This window comes from Tachysurus vachellii, chromosome 7 (genome assembly GCF_030014155.1).
Source record: "Tachysurus vachellii isolate PV-2020 chromosome 7, HZAU_Pvac_v1, whole genome shotgun sequence".
Taxonomy (NCBI): Eukaryota; Metazoa; Chordata; class Actinopteri; order Siluriformes; family Bagridae; genus Tachysurus; species Tachysurus vachellii.
Genome location: NC_083466.1, coordinates 23116413 through 23134168, shown reverse-complemented (window position 1 = coordinate 23134168; position 17756 = coordinate 23116413). Strand labels below are relative to the sequence as shown.

The following is a 17756-nucleotide window of genomic DNA, read 5'->3' as shown; positions in this document are numbered from 1 at the left end:
AAATAAAATTAAAAGGATGATCAAATTGTTAATTTGCTTTTGATGATGTTTATAAATTGTGTCTTATAGTCTGAGCCATACTGCAGACATTAGTGTTGTTTTAAAATCTCATTCAATCATTCAATCGTTTCTGTTAAATCACAGCAGTGAAACTTATAAATATATATGTATATATATATATATATATATATATATATATATATATATATATATATATATATATATATATATATATATATATATATATATATATAAATAAAAGTGACATTTTCTCCAGTAAACACAATGTCATGGTCAGCTGGCTGTACTTTCACTTCAGGCTTTGGTCTTGCTATAGAAAGATCACAAAAATGTAAACATATCCAGAATCAAGTAAATATATTATATAGTTATATAATTACAAATAAAAATTAGAACAATAAAATAATTAGGTTTTTATTGTTTTCATAACAGTAAACCTGTGAAAAAAAAACATGACACACCTGTAACTGTAATTGTGGCTAGTTCACTCCTCTCTGAGTAGTAGTAGTTTCCTCTGCGTGCTATACAGTAGTAATTTACTCGTCCATCATAAGAGACTTTCACAGTGTGTGTTTTGGTGTCTGAGGCTTCACGGGACAGGAAATTCCATTTCTGACCTTCGTACCAGAGAAACTTCCATCCAGTGGACATCAGATTACAGCTCAGAGTAACATTGTCTCCAGTGTAGACGGAGCTCTGAGGAGTCACAGTCACAGTCGGTTTGGGTTTTCCTGTTGATATAAAATGATGAAGAGCTGTATTTGATTAACTATTACAACATAACCAGTAGTTTAATCTTTGTGCCTAATTAAGCAATTAGTTACAGTGTTTATTTGTAAAGGTTCCACATTGTTTATATGCAGAAAATGATTTAAAATGAATAAATAAAAATAAACATTGAACTGATATATAAAAGTCACTGAATTGCCCCAGTGAATTTCTTTTCCACATCTTTTATAAATTGTGTCTCATATTCTGAACCATATTACACACATTAAGTCTTTTTTCTTTTCTTTTTTCTTTCTTCCTTTAAAAAAAATAAGAAAAAATCTTATTCAGTCATTTAACTGTTTACTGTAAAATCACAGTAGTGAAAGTTGAAAATCATGACAGGAATCATCTTGACTATTAAGTAATTATTAATTAATGTCAAATATTTGTAAATTATTTGTTTAAATAATAACTCAGTAAAAATGTGTCACTACAATCAGAATAGCTAATAAGTTCTAAGAGGTCTAAGTAACATTCTGTATTTCCAGTCTACCATAATTACCTGCTTATTTACACATTTAACACATAAAACTACACCAGGTTAAGTATGTAACCCGGTTCCCTGAGAAGGGAACGAGACGCTGCGTCAGTGCTGACGCTATGGGAACACTTCTGTGAGGAAGTTGTGTCTGAAGCTCTGTGTGCACACATGCCATTTTAATGGCTCGGGAAGGACACATGACGGAGTGATTACGCGCCAGCAAGTCCATATAAGGGCATCTACGTCACACTACTCCAGCTTCTATTTGTCTGAAGGAAGCGCGAGAGGATGCTTGGGGCGTGGCCAGAGACGCAGAGTCTCGTTCCCTTCTCAGGGAACCGGGATACATACGTAACCTGGTGTAGTTCCCTTTCGAGGGAACTCGACGCTGCGTCAGTGCTGACGCTATGGGAATGCCAATTACCACGTCGCCACGCCCCGGTCGATGACTGTGCCAGAGGCCGTGAGAGAGCACGAGCAGACTGGGAACAGACCATCAAGGCCATGCAGGACCTGGGACCCTGGAGTAGGGTCCAAGACCAGGTTATAGAACCAGATAAAGATGAGCGGAGAGGACCAACCTGCAGCAACACAAACATCTTCAAAGGGAACACCCCTGGCCAAGGCACTGGATGAGGCAATACCTTTAGCGGAGTTAGCCCTGATGCCGAGAGGTGAGGCAAGACCGCGCACCTCATAGGCCTGAGCTAGTGGCCTCCACTACCCAGTACACCAGGCGCTGCTTGGAAACCGGATTACCCTTATTCCGGCCCAGGACAGACAAAAAGGGCGAAGGAGTTACTCCACGAGCTAGAGCAGTGGACATAAGTCCTCAAGGCCCTCAGTGGGCAAAGCAAATGCAGCCTCTCCTGTTCCGCCCACTCATGGGGCGGGGGACAGTAGGCCAGCAGTATGACTGGACAGCCAGCCATCCAGGGCACCTTAGGGACATATCCTGCCCCAGGGTGCAGAATAGCCTTGGCCATGCCAGGGGAAAATTCTAGGCAGGGTGCAGAATAGCCTTGGCCATGCCAGGGGAAAATTCTAGGCAGGCGGGGGCAATCGTCAAAGCCTGCGAATCTCCCACTCGAGAGAGAGAGGCCAAGGCTAGGAGCAGAGCCAACTTCAGGGTCAGAAACTTCTCAGAGGCTGACTCTATGGGCTCAAAGGGGGCTTCCAGCAGCCCCTCCAGGACCACAGAGAGGTCCCAGGGAGAAAGGCGTGGTCTGCAGGAAGGCCTCAGCTGCTTCACACCACGCAGAAAGCGAGAGACCAGGGGGTGCCTACCCAAGGAGGCCCCGAGGACAGTTTTGTGGTTCACAGCAATGGCGGCCACGTACACCTTCAAAGTAGAGGGGGACAGGCCCCGAGAAAAGCAAGACTGCAGGAACTCCAGCACTGTACCAACCAGGCAGTGAACTGGATCCTGACAGTGTTTATCGTCCCAGAGGCGAAAAAGGGTCCACTTCAGATCATGTAGCTTCCTAATGGAGGGAGCCCTAGCATTAGGGCTGCCTCTAGGAACTGGTCCTCCTCGGGGGCCAGACCTGAAGCTTCCACATCTCGGGGCGGGGGTATAGGATTACCCCTGCTCCTGAGAGAGGAGATCCTCCCTGATGGGAACCTCCATAGAGTGCCGTTCAGGAGGGAGGCTAGGACCGTGAATCAAACTGGAGAGGGCCAACGAGGGGCAACTAGGAGTAGGTTGACCCGGTCGTGGCACACTCAGGCTAGGACTTGCGGGAGCAGAGCTACCGGGGGGAAGGCGTACGGACGGAGCCTCGGCCACGTCCATACCAATTCTCTCCACCGCGTGGGGGTGGAGACGTCACTCTTCGGGCCTCAGCACCTGCCTCGACAGGAAGTCTGCCTCCCGATTTACATGCCCTGGGATGAAAATCACTCTCAGCGAAAGGAACCTGGTTTCTGCTCAGAGCAGAATCTGCTGTGCCAACCTGAAACGGGGGCACAAAAGCAGACCGTCCTGATGATTGATATGATGAACCACCGCAGTGCTGTCTGTCCGTACTAAGACATGGCAGCCCCTGAGGTGTGGAAGGAAGTGTTAGAAACAGCCCTCATCTCCAGGCAGTTTATGTGCCACGAGAGATAAGGGCCCTCCCATAGACCCTGGGCAGGATGGCCATCCTAGGCCGCTCCCCAGCCCGAAAGCGAGGCGTCCATCGAAAGAGCCCTGCGATGGTGCCACATCCCTAGAGTGGGACCCAAGGCCAGAAACCGCGGTCTCACCACACAAGAAGGGTACGAAGTCCACAGCGCGTAACCCTTATAACCCTCAGGGGATGTCCGCAAGGATGAAAGCCTGCAACCCTGAGCCAGAGCTCAGAGTGGCCTCATGTGAAGCAGACCCAAAGGGATAACGTTGGCTGCTTCCAACATGAGGCCGAGCACCCTCTGCACCTCAGCGACAGAGAGGCCTTGGCCTAGCCAAATAGCTTTCACCACTGGCAAGATGGAAGCCACCCAAGCGGGAGACGGATGTGCCCGCATCGTGGGGGAGTCCCAAACTAGCCCCAGAAAGGTGGTTCTCTAAAAAGGAGAAAGCACACACTTATCAGGGTCCAACCTGAGGCCTAGATACCTCATATGGACAAGCACAGCATCTCGATGACTGGCCGCCATAGCCTTCGACTGGGCCAGAATGAGCCAGTCGTCCAGGTAATTCAGTACACGGATGCCCCAGAGACAAAACAGAGCCCGGGCAGCGTCCATGCACCTTGTTAACGTGCGTGGTGGAAAGGGCTAGGCCAAAAGGAAGAACACAATACTGGCACACTTCGCCTCCAAAAGTGAACCTGAGGAACTTCCTGTGCTCTGGCAGGACACCTATGTGAAAATAAGCATCCACAAGGTCAATCGTCACCAATCAGTCTTTGGACCTGATCTGGGACACAATACCCTTGAGCATGAGCATCCCGAACTTGTACATCTTCAGAGTACAGTTCAAAGCCCGGAGGTCCAAAATTGGACACAGCCCCCCTTCCTTCTTGGGGACAACAAAATATCGGCTGTAGAAGCCGGAGTCCCGCTCTGGGAGGGGAAAAAGCTCTAAGGCCCCTTTCCTCAGGAGTGAGAGACGTTCCTCTTGGAGGAACACCGCCTGGTGCCTGCCAACAATCGTGGGCAGCACACCTTGGAAGCGCGGAGGACGGGTGGAGAACCAGATACTGTAGCCTTTTCCTACGGTATCCAGAACCCACTGAGACACACCTGGCAGAAGTTTCCATGCTGCCTGGCTGTCTGATAGTGGTGTCAACCTTGTGCAGACCTCCCGAGTGCCCTGAAACTTCCAGGTGCCAACTCACGGAGCGCCGTACAAGGAAGAGGAGCGAGCACAGACCCTACTGCTCCCCAAAACGCCGGAGGCAGTGGGGCAGGCAGTAGAGGGGGCCTTCCTGAATAGGATGCTCATAGGAACCCCAGCCCTCGAGCATCAGGGCTCCTATGTAGCCCACCTAAGGTCCCCTCTCACCTGACGGGACTGGGCCCGGGTAGAAAAGGCCCAGGCCCGGGACTGGGCCCGGGCCTGGGCCGACCGGCATCCCTAGTCTTAGACGGGAAGGCACCGGCACTTGCACTAGCCCTTTTTACTGCCCTGAGTGAGCTAGGAGGGGGTTGGGTGCGGCTGGAAGATGGCCCAGGCTTCTCGCCGCGGCGGGGGCGAAACTCTCTGAACGCTGCCGACTGGCGTTTTGCCTCCTGATGCCTGTCAACAAAAGTACTCACTGCGTCGCCGAGCAAGCCCTGAGGTGAAACCGGGGCGTCCAGGAGAGAGAACTTATCCTCATCTTTGATGTCAGTTAAAGTGAGCCACAGGTGCCTCTCCGTGGCAACCAGCGCAGACATTGAACGGCCTACGGTGCGGGCCGTCTGCTTTGTGGCACGGAGCGCAATGTCAGTGGCTCGGCGGAGCTCAGACACCACCTGAGGTTCCAATCCCTCACCACTGTCGAGGTCTGTAAGCAGGTCTGCTTGGTAGGCCTGCAAAACCGCCATGGTGTGCAGGGCCGCACATGCTTGGCCTGCTGCCGCGTAGGCCCTACCCACAAGGGCTGAAGTGGTTCTACATGGCTTGGATGGAAGGGCAGGCTTCCTCCATGCGGTTGATGTAGGTGAGAGATAGCCCGCAAGCGTCTCTTCAATCCTAGGCATCGGCCCATACCCATGGCTTTCAAGCCCTATAATGGCCGAAAAGTCAGACATGGCAGGGGAAAAAACACGCGCTGAAAATGGACTTTTCCACGACCTCGACACCTCAGCATGGAGGTCTGTGAAAAATGGCAGCCGCCTGCGTGAAGGTGGCCTGTGGCTTGAACTCAGAACAGACGACATTAACTTCCTCTTCCGGCCAATCTAATTTTAATCTAGACACAGCGCGTGTCACCGCCTCAAGGAGCTCCTCGAACGCCGCTGATTTTGGAAGCTCCTCCACGCCCACATCGAGCTCCTCAAAGCTCGACGCGGAAAGCGGCATGCTCACTTCCGGGTCGGGAGAAATCGCGGCCTGAGCTCCCGAAACCGAAACCGAGCGAAGAGAGTTAGGGGAGAGGGAAAGAGAAAGGGAACCCGTCTCTTTCTCCGTTTCCGCTATCTCAGCTAGGCGGGATCGGAGAATACGCTGAGGGAATCCCTCACAATGCACACAGCCGGCTCCCTTGAGAGCCGACCACGGATGCTCCTCTCCCAAACAAACAACGCAGAGAGTGCGTGTCGTCCCCCGTGATAAAGCGGGGGCAGGGATGCACGCATCTCTTAAAATGCTTAGTTTGCAACATATTATTTTTCCTCGCCTAGCTTTCCCTAAAATATATATTTTTCTCTCCCTGTACTAGACAGACAGGACAAACAATTGACACACATACACAGAGCACTTCCTGAAGACAAAGAAAGCTGGAGTAGTGTGATGTAGATGCCCTTATATGGACTTGCTGGCACGTAATCACTCCGTCATGTGTCCTTCCCGAGCCATTAAAATGGCGTGTGTGCACACCTCTGATTACTTCAGACACAACTTCCTCACAGAAGCGTTCCCATAGCGTCAGCACTGATGCAGCGTCGAGTTCCCTCAAAAGGGAACAACATTTAATACACATATAATCTATCAGTGCTTCATTTAACAAGAGTTGTGGGGAATTTCATCCATCCATTCACACATCCATCATACTTCTGCTTTTCCTGTCACAATTAACATGAACACTGAGCTGTTCCAACTTATCTACCCATGTCTGAAAATATAGAAAATTATTAAATTATAAACATCCAAACATAATTTGAACTTACTTCATGCTTATTTTGTGATAGTTTAATATTCACACCATAAATAGCCATTTTAGAATCTTTTTTTTTTTTTTAAACAAAAAACCAAATACACAATGTTTGTGTGTAATTTGTCTACATGAAGAAATTTTCAGGTCAATGTTTTGGGATGCTATGATGCTATGCTAACTCTATTGTAGAACTGCTTGTCTGTTTTGCTTGTTGAAATTTGGCATGCTGATGTGTGGTCCAGGTCTCTTAAAAATGGGATTTTTAATCTAAATGAGATTTTAAATGGTTAAATAAAGATTACAATAAATTATCAAGAAAACATCTGACCACAGCTCTTAAACTATGTCAAATGAATGAAGTCATGTAATTTTTATCAAACATTTCCACTGAATTTATCTTATTATATTTACACATTTACACATCTTACAATGTTGTGAGTTCAGTTTTAGGGTTTTCTGTTAGAGAAGAAACACACAGTTCAGCTGTAATGTAATCTTTACTACACTAATCAGATTTAAAATGAAAAGATTTTCTCTTCTTTCAGGTATTTTCATCCCACTCACATGGTCATTTGGTCATTTGGTTAATTAAATATATAACTAATCCAAAGAATCCTGGTCAAGAAACCAATCAAGGCAGTTTGGTATCACTGGGATTAGAACAGACAACCTTCTTATATTTTATTGAACTTTAACCCACTGTGTTGTTTTGGTGTAGTTGTTGTGGCTCAGAAGTTAAGGCTCAGATGAACACTTCAGAAGCTTGTGTGCTCAAATCCCAGCACCACCAAGAGGTTATTGGGCAAAACCCTTCAACTCAGTTGTGTCCTAAATCAGCAAAATACAAAAGTGTCCTGGGGCACTTGTTAATTAATATAACATTAAAGTTATTTACTCTAAATCTGACACTACTTTACTTTACTGCCACCTCAAGTTGTAGTAAAGTGTATTTTGCTGCTGGCAGATTGGGATGACAAAACCTGCACTGGAATCCTAAAGTTATTACATAACGTTATTACATACAGTAGTTTATATGCAGTACATTGAATAAATAGAATTAAAATGATGATCAAACTGTTAATTTGCTTTTGATTATGTTTATAAATTGTGTCTTATGTTCTAAGCCATACTGCAGACATTAGTGTTATTTTAAAATCTCATTCTATCATTTAAATATTTTCTGTTAAATCACAACAGTGAAACTTTACAATCTATTTTCAATATAAAATCATAGATTCAGATTAAATATTAGGTGAAGAATTATGTGTGGCTCATAAATGTCAGGTTTCTTTCTAACAATTTAAATAATAGCCCAGGAAAAATGTCACAGCATCAGAATATTGAATATGTTGTATTGATTCTTTATAGATCAAAAGAATCAGTTACTTAAAAATAGGAAAAAGAGAAAAGAATATAGCAGTAAAATCACAATAATGAGACTTTTTTGCATATGATACAAACTGACACAAAATCTAAAACTAGTGAAACTTTTTACATAAAAGTTATAACATTCATTAACAGACTCACTTGATACAGAGAGTGTAACAGAATCACTCATCTCTGACATCTGAGAGTCACTTGTCCTCCTCCCTCTGCAGGTGTATTGACCACGATGTGAGTCTGTAACATAGCTGATGCTGAACTCCTTTGTTGTGGAATATGGGTAGAATGTGTTACTGTCCCTAAACCAGACGTACGTCCACTCAGTGTCTCCTCCTTCCTCTACATAACACCTGAAAGTCACAGTCTCATATATGAACACCTGAGTATCAGGGTTTATAGTCACTGTAGGTTTAGGACTCTCTGTAAGAAACAAACAAATCATTACTGTTTCTATTCTGTAGATAACCAATCAGAGTGTAGATACAGTATATCAGCTCACATGTAAATGATGAAACTCTGTCAGACAACAATCACCACTGATGAAGTAAATGTAGATCACAATTTTAATACAGACTCAGACCTAAAAATAATCAGGATTCTGTACAGACTGTATCTAAACAATTTATTTTCTGAAATACTTTGTGTTTAATAATCCTGTTTATTTTAATAAGACAAGACTTCAGAAATTCTGAATGTCAGCAATTGAACAAAAAACTGCACATTAAAGATACAGATCGAGTGACTGAGTATAAATTGATTATTTGATTTGAATGGGGGGGGTCACGGTGGCTTAGTGGTTAGCACGTTCGCCTCACACCTCCAGGGTTGGGGGTTCGATTCCGGCCTCCGCCTTGTGTGTGTGGAATTTGCATGTTCTCCCCGTGCCTCTGGGGTTTCCTCCGGGTACTCCGGTTTCCTCCCCCGGTCCAAAGACATGCATGGTAGGTTGATTGGCATCTCTGGAAAATTGTCCGTAGTGTGTGAGTGCGTGAGTGAATGAGAGTGTGTGTGTGCCCTGCGATGGGTTGGCACTCCGTCCAGGGTGTATCCTGCCTTGATGCCCGATGACGCCTGAGATAGGCACAGGCTCCCCGTGACCCGAGGTAGTTCGGATAAGCGGTAGAAAATGAGTGAGTGAGTGAGAGTGATTTGAATGTCTTTTTACAAGTGTACTTGAATGGAAACACACACACACACACACACACACACACCTGTAATTAGTTCATAACTCCTCATACACACTCACTCTCTAATCTCTCACATTCAGATGAGTGATCTGATTGAGTGATTCACTATAAAATTTGGACCCTTGTCCTCTTCACACATTCACATTCAGTCAGTTCTGGACTTCAGCATTTTGATGTTTCATTTTGAAGCAGTAACTTCATCAAGCCCTTTTTACAGCCCCTGAGCATCTTTTAAAATGCTTTTTGGTTTTGGTTTTTAAAAAGGATTTGGTGACATTTTCTACCAAAGCTAAACTAGTGCTGTGTCACTATCTTTCCAGCTCACCTCACACCAGTCCTGCTCAGCCGTGTTCACACTGTCTGTCTTTAACTTCAATAAAATTATTTATCTGAAAGTTTTCTCTGTAAGTAGCTGTGTAAATGTTGCTATATTCTGACTGTATTCACATGTTTATATGTTCAGTGTTGTGCAGAATCATTTAACAGAAAGTCTCTTACTCACCAATAACAGTTAGTGAGAGTACATTACTGTAGTCTGTGTAGTAGACTGGGTTTCCTCTTCCAGCTCTGCACTTGTACTGAATTCCCTCATAGACTTTATCTGACCTGATGGTGTAGGTGTCTGATGTAGTCTCAGTCTCAGTCTCAGAGCTCTGTGTGTATTTGGACCAGTAAAACTTCCATCCAGCAGACTTTGGTGTCAGTGTACAGGACAGATTCACTGAGTTTCCTCTCAGTACAGCTCCTTTAATATTTGATGTGAGTTGAAGTTTAGGTTTTTCTGTTAGAAATGAAACAGGTCAGAATGTGAAGTAGTCTTTACTACACTAATCACTTTATTTCACATTATTGCTGTCATTGTAATGAAGCTAAACATCTGGAAGTGAGGGTCATAAGTGAGATAATAAGTGCAGTGTGATGATGCAGGTCTCTAATCTCTCTCTACAGTAATTTATTGTTATAGATGTATAGAGTAAGGATTATTTTGTATAAAAAAATAAATAAAACAGAACATGAACATCTATTTACTGGAAGACATAGTGGAAACATTAAACATGTATTTAAAACTTTGAGTTTTGCTTAAAAATAATTGCGTTGCCACCTTACAACAAACAAACAAACACATAAATGTACATCATTGTAATTATATGAACACATTACACAAGAGATCTCAGCATTCTCTACAGGAGATCTAACATTCTGTATAAATACATATTTTAATGCACATATAATCCATCAATGCATCATTTAACCAGAGCTGTGATTTGTTTAATGAATCCATTCAAACAGCCGTCATATCCCTTCATTTTTCCTCTCTCTACGTTTTGTGTTTAAGACGATCACAATTAACATGAACACTGAGCTGTTCCAAATATAGAAATGTTGTGAAAATATGGAAAATATTTTTGGGAGGCTATGATGCTATGCTAATTATTATATATTATATAGCTGCTTGTCTGTTTTGCTTATTGAAATTTGGCATGCTGCTTTCTTGCCCAGGTCTCTCTTGAAAAGGGATCTTTAATCTCAACAAGACTTTACCTGGTTAAATACAGTGTAAATGAAATGAGCAATAAAACTCTCTGTTGGAGTTTGATCTCACACTTTATATGATGAAATGATACATGAATGAAGTCGTGTCATTTCTAACAAACACTCCCACTGAATTGAACCTATTATATTTACACTTTTACACATCTTATAATGTTGGGAGTCCAGTTTTAGGGTTTTCTGTTAGAGATGAAACACACAGTTCAGCAGTAATGTAATCTTTACTGCACTAATCAGATTTAAAATGGTACTGATCTTAGAAAAACAATAACTAGGTCTACTGTACTAATCACCGTCACCTTGCACCCCTCATTACCTCACCACATAAAAGACGCTCTCAAACACACACGCACTGTCCAGTCTCGTAAATGCTAGCTACAACTATATGCTGTATCTACTAACCTCACTCTATCTTTTTTTACCAGTAGTTTCCCGAGTTCTTCGTCCACCGAAGGATCTAGGTATCGTTGGTTTGCAACCTGTGACCCGGCGTGTGTGTGTTGGAACTTCACCTGGACTTATCCACTATTACTCATTTCATTCACATCTACTTCTCAATAAACTGTGATTTTACATTATATCTGCCTCCATCGTCTTCTGTCCCTGACATCTTTTCTTAATATTATGTTACTTTACTAGTGTAGCCTTTTCTTCTATTTGTAGCCCAGTTAGAAATGCATAAGAAAGTTGAAATAAATAAATAAATGAACAAATAAATGAACAAACAAACAAACAAACAAACAAACAAACAAACAAATAAATAAATAAATAAATAAATAAATAAACAAACAGTTATTGGTCAATTAATAAATGCTTAAAATATAAAAATGTAAAATCTTTTTTTTTTTATTAAAGATGTTCATTTCTAAGTGATCATTTTCTAGAAAATATAAATGATTAATTGGTATTTTATAATTTTTTTTAAACCAGATGCTCTCACCTCGAGGAGAGAAAGAGTGAGAGTGCAAAGAAGACAAGAGAGGAGTACAGGTGGAGGCGGGAATCGAACCCCAACCCTGGAGGTGTGAGGTGAACGTGCTAACCAATAATCTACCATACCCCCCGGGTTCTAATCTGTCTCTAATAAAACAACAAAATGCAAATCTACAGATAATCTATTTACTTGTAGACATAGTGGGAACATTAACAATTTGTTTTGTTTTTAAAACTTTGTGTTTTGCCTTAAAATAGATAAATGTGTTTGCACCAAAACACAAAAGTACATCATTAATTTAATATGAACACATTACACTAATTCGAGATCTCATCATTCTCACTAGGAGGTCTAATTAACATTCTGTATTTCCCAATCTACTTTAATCACCTGCTTATTTACACTTTTAATAAAAACATCATTAATGCACATATAATCCATCACATGTATCCAAGTACTCAGCTGTATGGTTTGTCAGGAAAGGCTTCAAAGATGACAGAATAATGACCTGTTCCTCTTCCTCACCTGATTTAAACCCAACTGCGCACTTCTCAAGTGTGAGATTTACAGTGAGGGAAAATAATATAGATCTCTGAACAGTATCTGGGAGGCTGTGGTGTCTGTTTCAGCTAAAATAAACATGAACAAATAAAGACACTATTTCTATGGATGAGAGGATCATGAAAGTCACTGAAAAGAAGGATGTCTATACTGGAAACTGAATACTACATAAAGCCAAAAACATTATTTATTTGATGCTCTACTTTGTTGTCCTTTATTGATTTGTTTAAATTACTTGATGTTTGATATTTGATTTGATCGTCTTTTTACAAATGTACTGGATGGAAATGCACACAGATTAGATTGTCAATATATAATTTCAGTTTAATTTGCTGATAACTCCAGACATGAGGTCAGAGCTCAGAAGACATGTTTTGTCATCCTGGTGCAATGTATAACCTCCTGTACTACTCAGAATGGTTACAGTACAAAGCATAATGTCAGAGCAATGAAAGTAAGAGTTCAGATAGAGAGAAGATCAGAAGCTCTTGCACAGAATTCTTTGTCACTGAAGATCTACCAGATACAATAACCCACTATTTATGATGCCTGCTGGTAGCTAACCAAACATGCTGGGTAAAGTGACACAGGTCTGTTAGGTTGGATTGTTTTCTCACCACAATAAAATGTTCCAGAGTTCTTTTGCAACCTGTTTTGATGTTGATACAAGCACAATTTCTGTTTTCATATTTTGCTAATGAACCGAACCAAAGGAGAAAATGCGACAAAATGCTTCAAACTAGTCAGGTGTGAATATCCTCTAAGACTAAACAAGAGGACAGCAGTGCTCTCACTGAGACAGGGATTTTATTAGATTTCATCTGGAACTAGCTGCACAAAAACATTTTAATGACATTCATGAACATGGCATTTATGATGGGTCAAATCATTTCCATGCATTTACTACTTTTTTCTAAATATTCAATAAAATTGATCACACACACACACACACACACACACACACACAAACATACAGATATCTCTCTCTGAAAGATATATATGGTAAAAAGGGATGGGGGGCTTATGCCCCTGAGACTATGACTCACTAAGACAACAGAAAATGATTTTCAAAACATCAAGGACATTTAATATGTAATTAGAGATACCAAATCAACAATATGGTACACTACTATATGTTAAAACATTTAAAAAGAAATTCAAACAGTATAAAAAATACACTGTGCTGTCTCATGTGTCCTTTGTCTATAGTTATGTCTGTCTTTTTGTCTCAGTTTTGTTTTATTTTATTTTACAGCCAATTTCATTTTAAGTGGATGACTCAAATGAGAGTGTGTGTGCCCTGCGATGGGTTGGCACTCCGTCCAGGGTGTATCCTGCCTTGATGCCCGATGACGCCTGAGATAGGCACAGGCTCCCCGTGACCCGAGGTAGTTCGGATAAGCGGTAGAAGATGAGTGAGTGAGTGAGTGAGTGAGTGAGTGGATGACTCAGTGTGTGTCTTCTTGACTTGAGTGTAGCAAAGCTGTTGATTACTCTTCCAGGCTTAATTAAATTAATTAAATTAAGATTATTTTTCAATTGACAAGACGGCAAGGCTGTGGAGTCTTTCCTGAACCATGTTACACCTCAACCATGTGTGCAGAAATATGAGGGCACTAAATGATCCTTCACATGTACAGCTGCTGACAGGAAGTGTTAGTGCAACCTGCAGAAGTTTTTGGAGAGAGGGAAACATGTCACAGCAGGCGATATACAGTGAGAATATCTGGAATGCTACCTTCCTCCTTCTTTTTCACTAGATAATGTTTTACCACAAATATTTCTTCTGCACAAGTTCTATATTGTAGTGCAGTGCAACATCACTGAGAAGACAGACAGGCTGATGTTTGATGCTTGATCCACCAAAAATAAAGGTTAAAAACAAATTAATTTATTTATTACAAACTTTAATTTCTTTCATTGCCCTATCTCCTAAACTAACTAAACAAATAACAAAAGTGTATGACAGTTTTTTCAATACATTTAACAAGTTTCCTAAACTCTTAACACGGTTAGCACAACATCCGTATTTGTAGGCTATACAATTAACACATTTCTTGTTGCTTTGATACAAAATGCATACAGTTAACACAAATTTAAAATGCTTGAACTTCTTTTACACACAAGCTCAACCAAGACTAAAACAATGTAATTTTACAGTCAAATTTACAAATGCAAATTTACAAACACTGTATGTCAGAACAGATAACATCATGTTCTAAACATAACTTATATAGACTAAAGTCAAAGTCAACAGCTGTTCATATTGTGAATTGAAACACAAATATATTCCCTGTATTTTATTCCATTGCTAATGAGAAACAGCTTATTGCAGTTATGCAAATACTGTATATAAATCACAGCTGATTCCCATGTAGGAACCACACTCAGGTGTTGAGGTTTTTTCAATCGCATGATCGTATGTTCTAAAAGAGGACTCTTTTAGAGTTTTTGGGCTGATCTTGTGTGGAATAGGAACAATATAGAGCAACAGAAAGAAAGAAAGAAAGAAAGAAAGAAAGAAAGAAAGAAAGAAAGAAAGAAAAAACGTCTGCACAAGGGAGAGGAAGACGAGTACCAAGACAAGGGAGAGGAGTTAGAATGCGTGGTGGCGCTCAAAGAAGGACCAGAGCTAGGGTAACTGATCAAATAAGAGCTACTATCATTGACCATGTCATAAACCACGAGCTATCATTCCCACGATGCCTTGCCAGAGAAGATGTCAGGTGTGATGTGGATGAGAACATGTGGCCAAATGCAGAAGTCCGGGCAGATTAGAAGATTACTTTGTTTTTCTATTATAATTCCGGTGCTTTTTCTGTTTGTATATCTTGCAGTAATGTCATTTTGCAAATAAAGTCTTTACTGCAGCAATTCTGTGTCTGTATTTCTTTTTTTTTTTACATAAACTGTACATTTTATAAAGCTACTCTGAGATGGTCATTCATTTTTTGTATTGAATTTCTGCAGCAAAAGAAACAAAATGCATGCATTTACTAAACCCAACAAAACAAAAATTTAGAGAGGCTTCAAAAGAAACTACAGTGCAAAACCCAATCAATACAATATACTGTCTATTGTATAAGGGCAGACCTGACACATAAAATAATGCAGTTTCTGTAATTTCAGCTGATGATAGTGTTTTTTTGTCATTGTGTTATGATTGACTAAATGTTCCTGTTGGAAGATAACATGTGTTAGTGTTTTGAATAATTATTTGATTTTGAAACATGTCTGCAGTGTTTTGTTAGACATAGTGTATTGTGTTAGTTTATTATTGTATTTTGAAAATTAGTTTTGGGGTTTAGTTTACAATGTGTGATTTTGAGCATGAAATTGACCGTTTTGCCAATTGTGTGTTTTAGGTGTGTTGGTGCGTTAAGAGTTTAGGAAACTTGTTAAATGTATTGAAAAAAACTGTCATAGCCATTGTAAAAAACTGTAATGTATTTATGATGTAAAAATACATTTAATTGATTAAAGTTATTTAATTTTATCAGAATTACAAGCTTACAAACTGACATTAAAACTGTTCAATTTTCAGAACATTTGCATTATTACCTCACCAGCTCTTTTACTGACTAAATAAGTGAATGAATGAATTAATGAATGAATGAATGAATGAGTGACGACTGACCAATGGCCATATACTAACAACAGTGCCACCTGCTGACCAGAATAGGAACTGTTGTGTTTAACAGCTCGACACCTAAGTTTAAAAACAGCGCATAGCGGAATGAACGTGTAAAATAAGCGCTAACGGACATACGGGTTTATTGCACTTGTAAATCTTGTACTTTATTTGTGGTGTAAAACGTTTACAGTCCTCAAAAGACCAGGGACTTTTGACAGTACATGAGGGGCTTAAGCCCCCGAAGCCCCACCCTCACAACACCACTGAGTCTTTGACACATCAGAAAGATTCATTACATTCCACTGGTCTCAGTTTAACATTACATGTGTCACTTGTTATTAAATTATTTGAATTAATAAAAAAGGTTAATAAATGAAACGTACCTAAATCACCTGTTTGTGTACAGAGGATGAGTTCAGTCAGCACTAAAGGTAGAGAGAGAAACAGACATTAGTTAAGGTTCATTTAGAGCTAAAACACTTGTTAGTGTGCAGTTATTATGATGATAATAAAATAATGAACAGCAGTGTGGTGTGATGTGGTGTGATGTGGCTCACTATGAAGGAGGTTTACTGTTACTATTCAAAAGTAGATTATTTTATTAATTCTTGTACTGTTTGATTCCTGTTTGCTTAAACCCCAAACAGATATATTAAAAACAGCATCCAGTCTGTTCTGTTGTTAAACCCAGTGTCATGGCTATTAATATAAATATCATTCATTTAGAAACTGACACTTGATTTCCTCTTTGCTTGGCACAGTCTCCTCCCACATTGTACATCTACAAGATCAACGTTATTCTTTTTACGGAGTGCAGAAAAGATCTAAACAAATACAGTGTATGAATGTATAACAGCAGTTAAAATAATCAGCTGTAATGTTCTGCACATGTGAGAGACACCAGGATACAATTACTGAAAACAGTGTTTGTTACAAAAATTAAATCAATTGGTTCAAAGCTAAACATACAATTTCACATTAAATTCAATATCAGACTTTAGCTATAGACAAATAAAATAATCGCACAGAAGATGAAATTAGGTTTGTTCAAACAATCATTTGGTTAAAACAAAACTTCATTCACCACTAATGAAGACTCACAGAAAACATTTACTCACAGAACATCACACAGAGTGGACGGAGCTCCATCCTGTCCAACTGATGACTGACTGAACGACAAGTCTGTGTTAATGCCTCAACACTTCCTGTACTTTTAAACCTTTCACACTTCAGAGACAGAGGGAGGGAGAGAGAGAGAGAGAGAGAGAGAGAGAGAGAGAGAGAGAGAGAGAGAGAGAGAGAGAGAGAGACAGAGTGTCAGAGAGAGAGAGAGAGAGAGAAAGAGAGATGTTGTGGTTTCTGGGACTAAAAAGTCTTGGTTTTGGTAACATTAATAACAGCAACTGGTCAGCATGTAAGTGAACAGGAAAAAAACTGCTGTGTGTGTTTTTTTAATACAGATCATCAGTTTTACTGTTAGAGCTGTGAGCCCAGGGCCTGAAATGAGACATGAGTTTTAAACTTTCTCTGAGGGACCAAATATATTGTTTTATGGTCAAATGCTCTGAATGTTGTTGTCTATGTGTTATATCTGTCCGTTTCTGATGAGACAGGAAACAGGTGAGTGAATGATGTATTTTTTAATAAAAACGAGCTTTATCATAATTTAAGGCAGAGGTCAAAGTGCAGGAACGGACGATCTAGTTATTGAACTTGTTCCTGAAATAATATTGTTATTTCTATACTGAGCTCTTTGTGTTTAGGGGCATGTTTGTGGCAGCAAGTAATAATGTATCATTTAAGACCATAATTCCTCAATAAATGTCATAATTTAAGCTAAAATTCTGTAGAGGCTACACTGACATCTAACGTTATGTTCCTCTATTCTTATTAACTCACTTCATTGAGTACTGGTAGTCTTATAGTGACTGTTTCTGAAAAACAA

General features: G+C 40.7%; 1 protein-coding gene across 7 annotated transcripts in view; it reads right to left on the bottom strand.

Moving 5' to 3' along the window:
* Positions 1 to 16980, bottom strand: part of LOC132848919 (immunoglobulin superfamily member 1-like) — a 324244-nt gene extending 307264 nt beyond the window's left edge. For all 7 annotated transcript variants that reach the window (XM_060875012.1, XM_060875014.1, XM_060875017.1 and 4 more), the window contains exons 1-2: positions 16930 to 16980; positions 16195 to 16236 (exon numbers count right to left, since the gene is read on the bottom strand). In XM_060875012.1, coding sequence (XP_060730995.1) covers positions 16195 to 16236; positions 16930 to 16960 — 73 coding nt within the window. In that variant the 5' untranslated portion in view covers positions 16961 to 16980. The remainder of the gene's footprint in view (positions 1 to 16194; positions 16237 to 16929) is intronic.
* Positions 16981 to 17756: the final 776 nt, after the last annotated feature.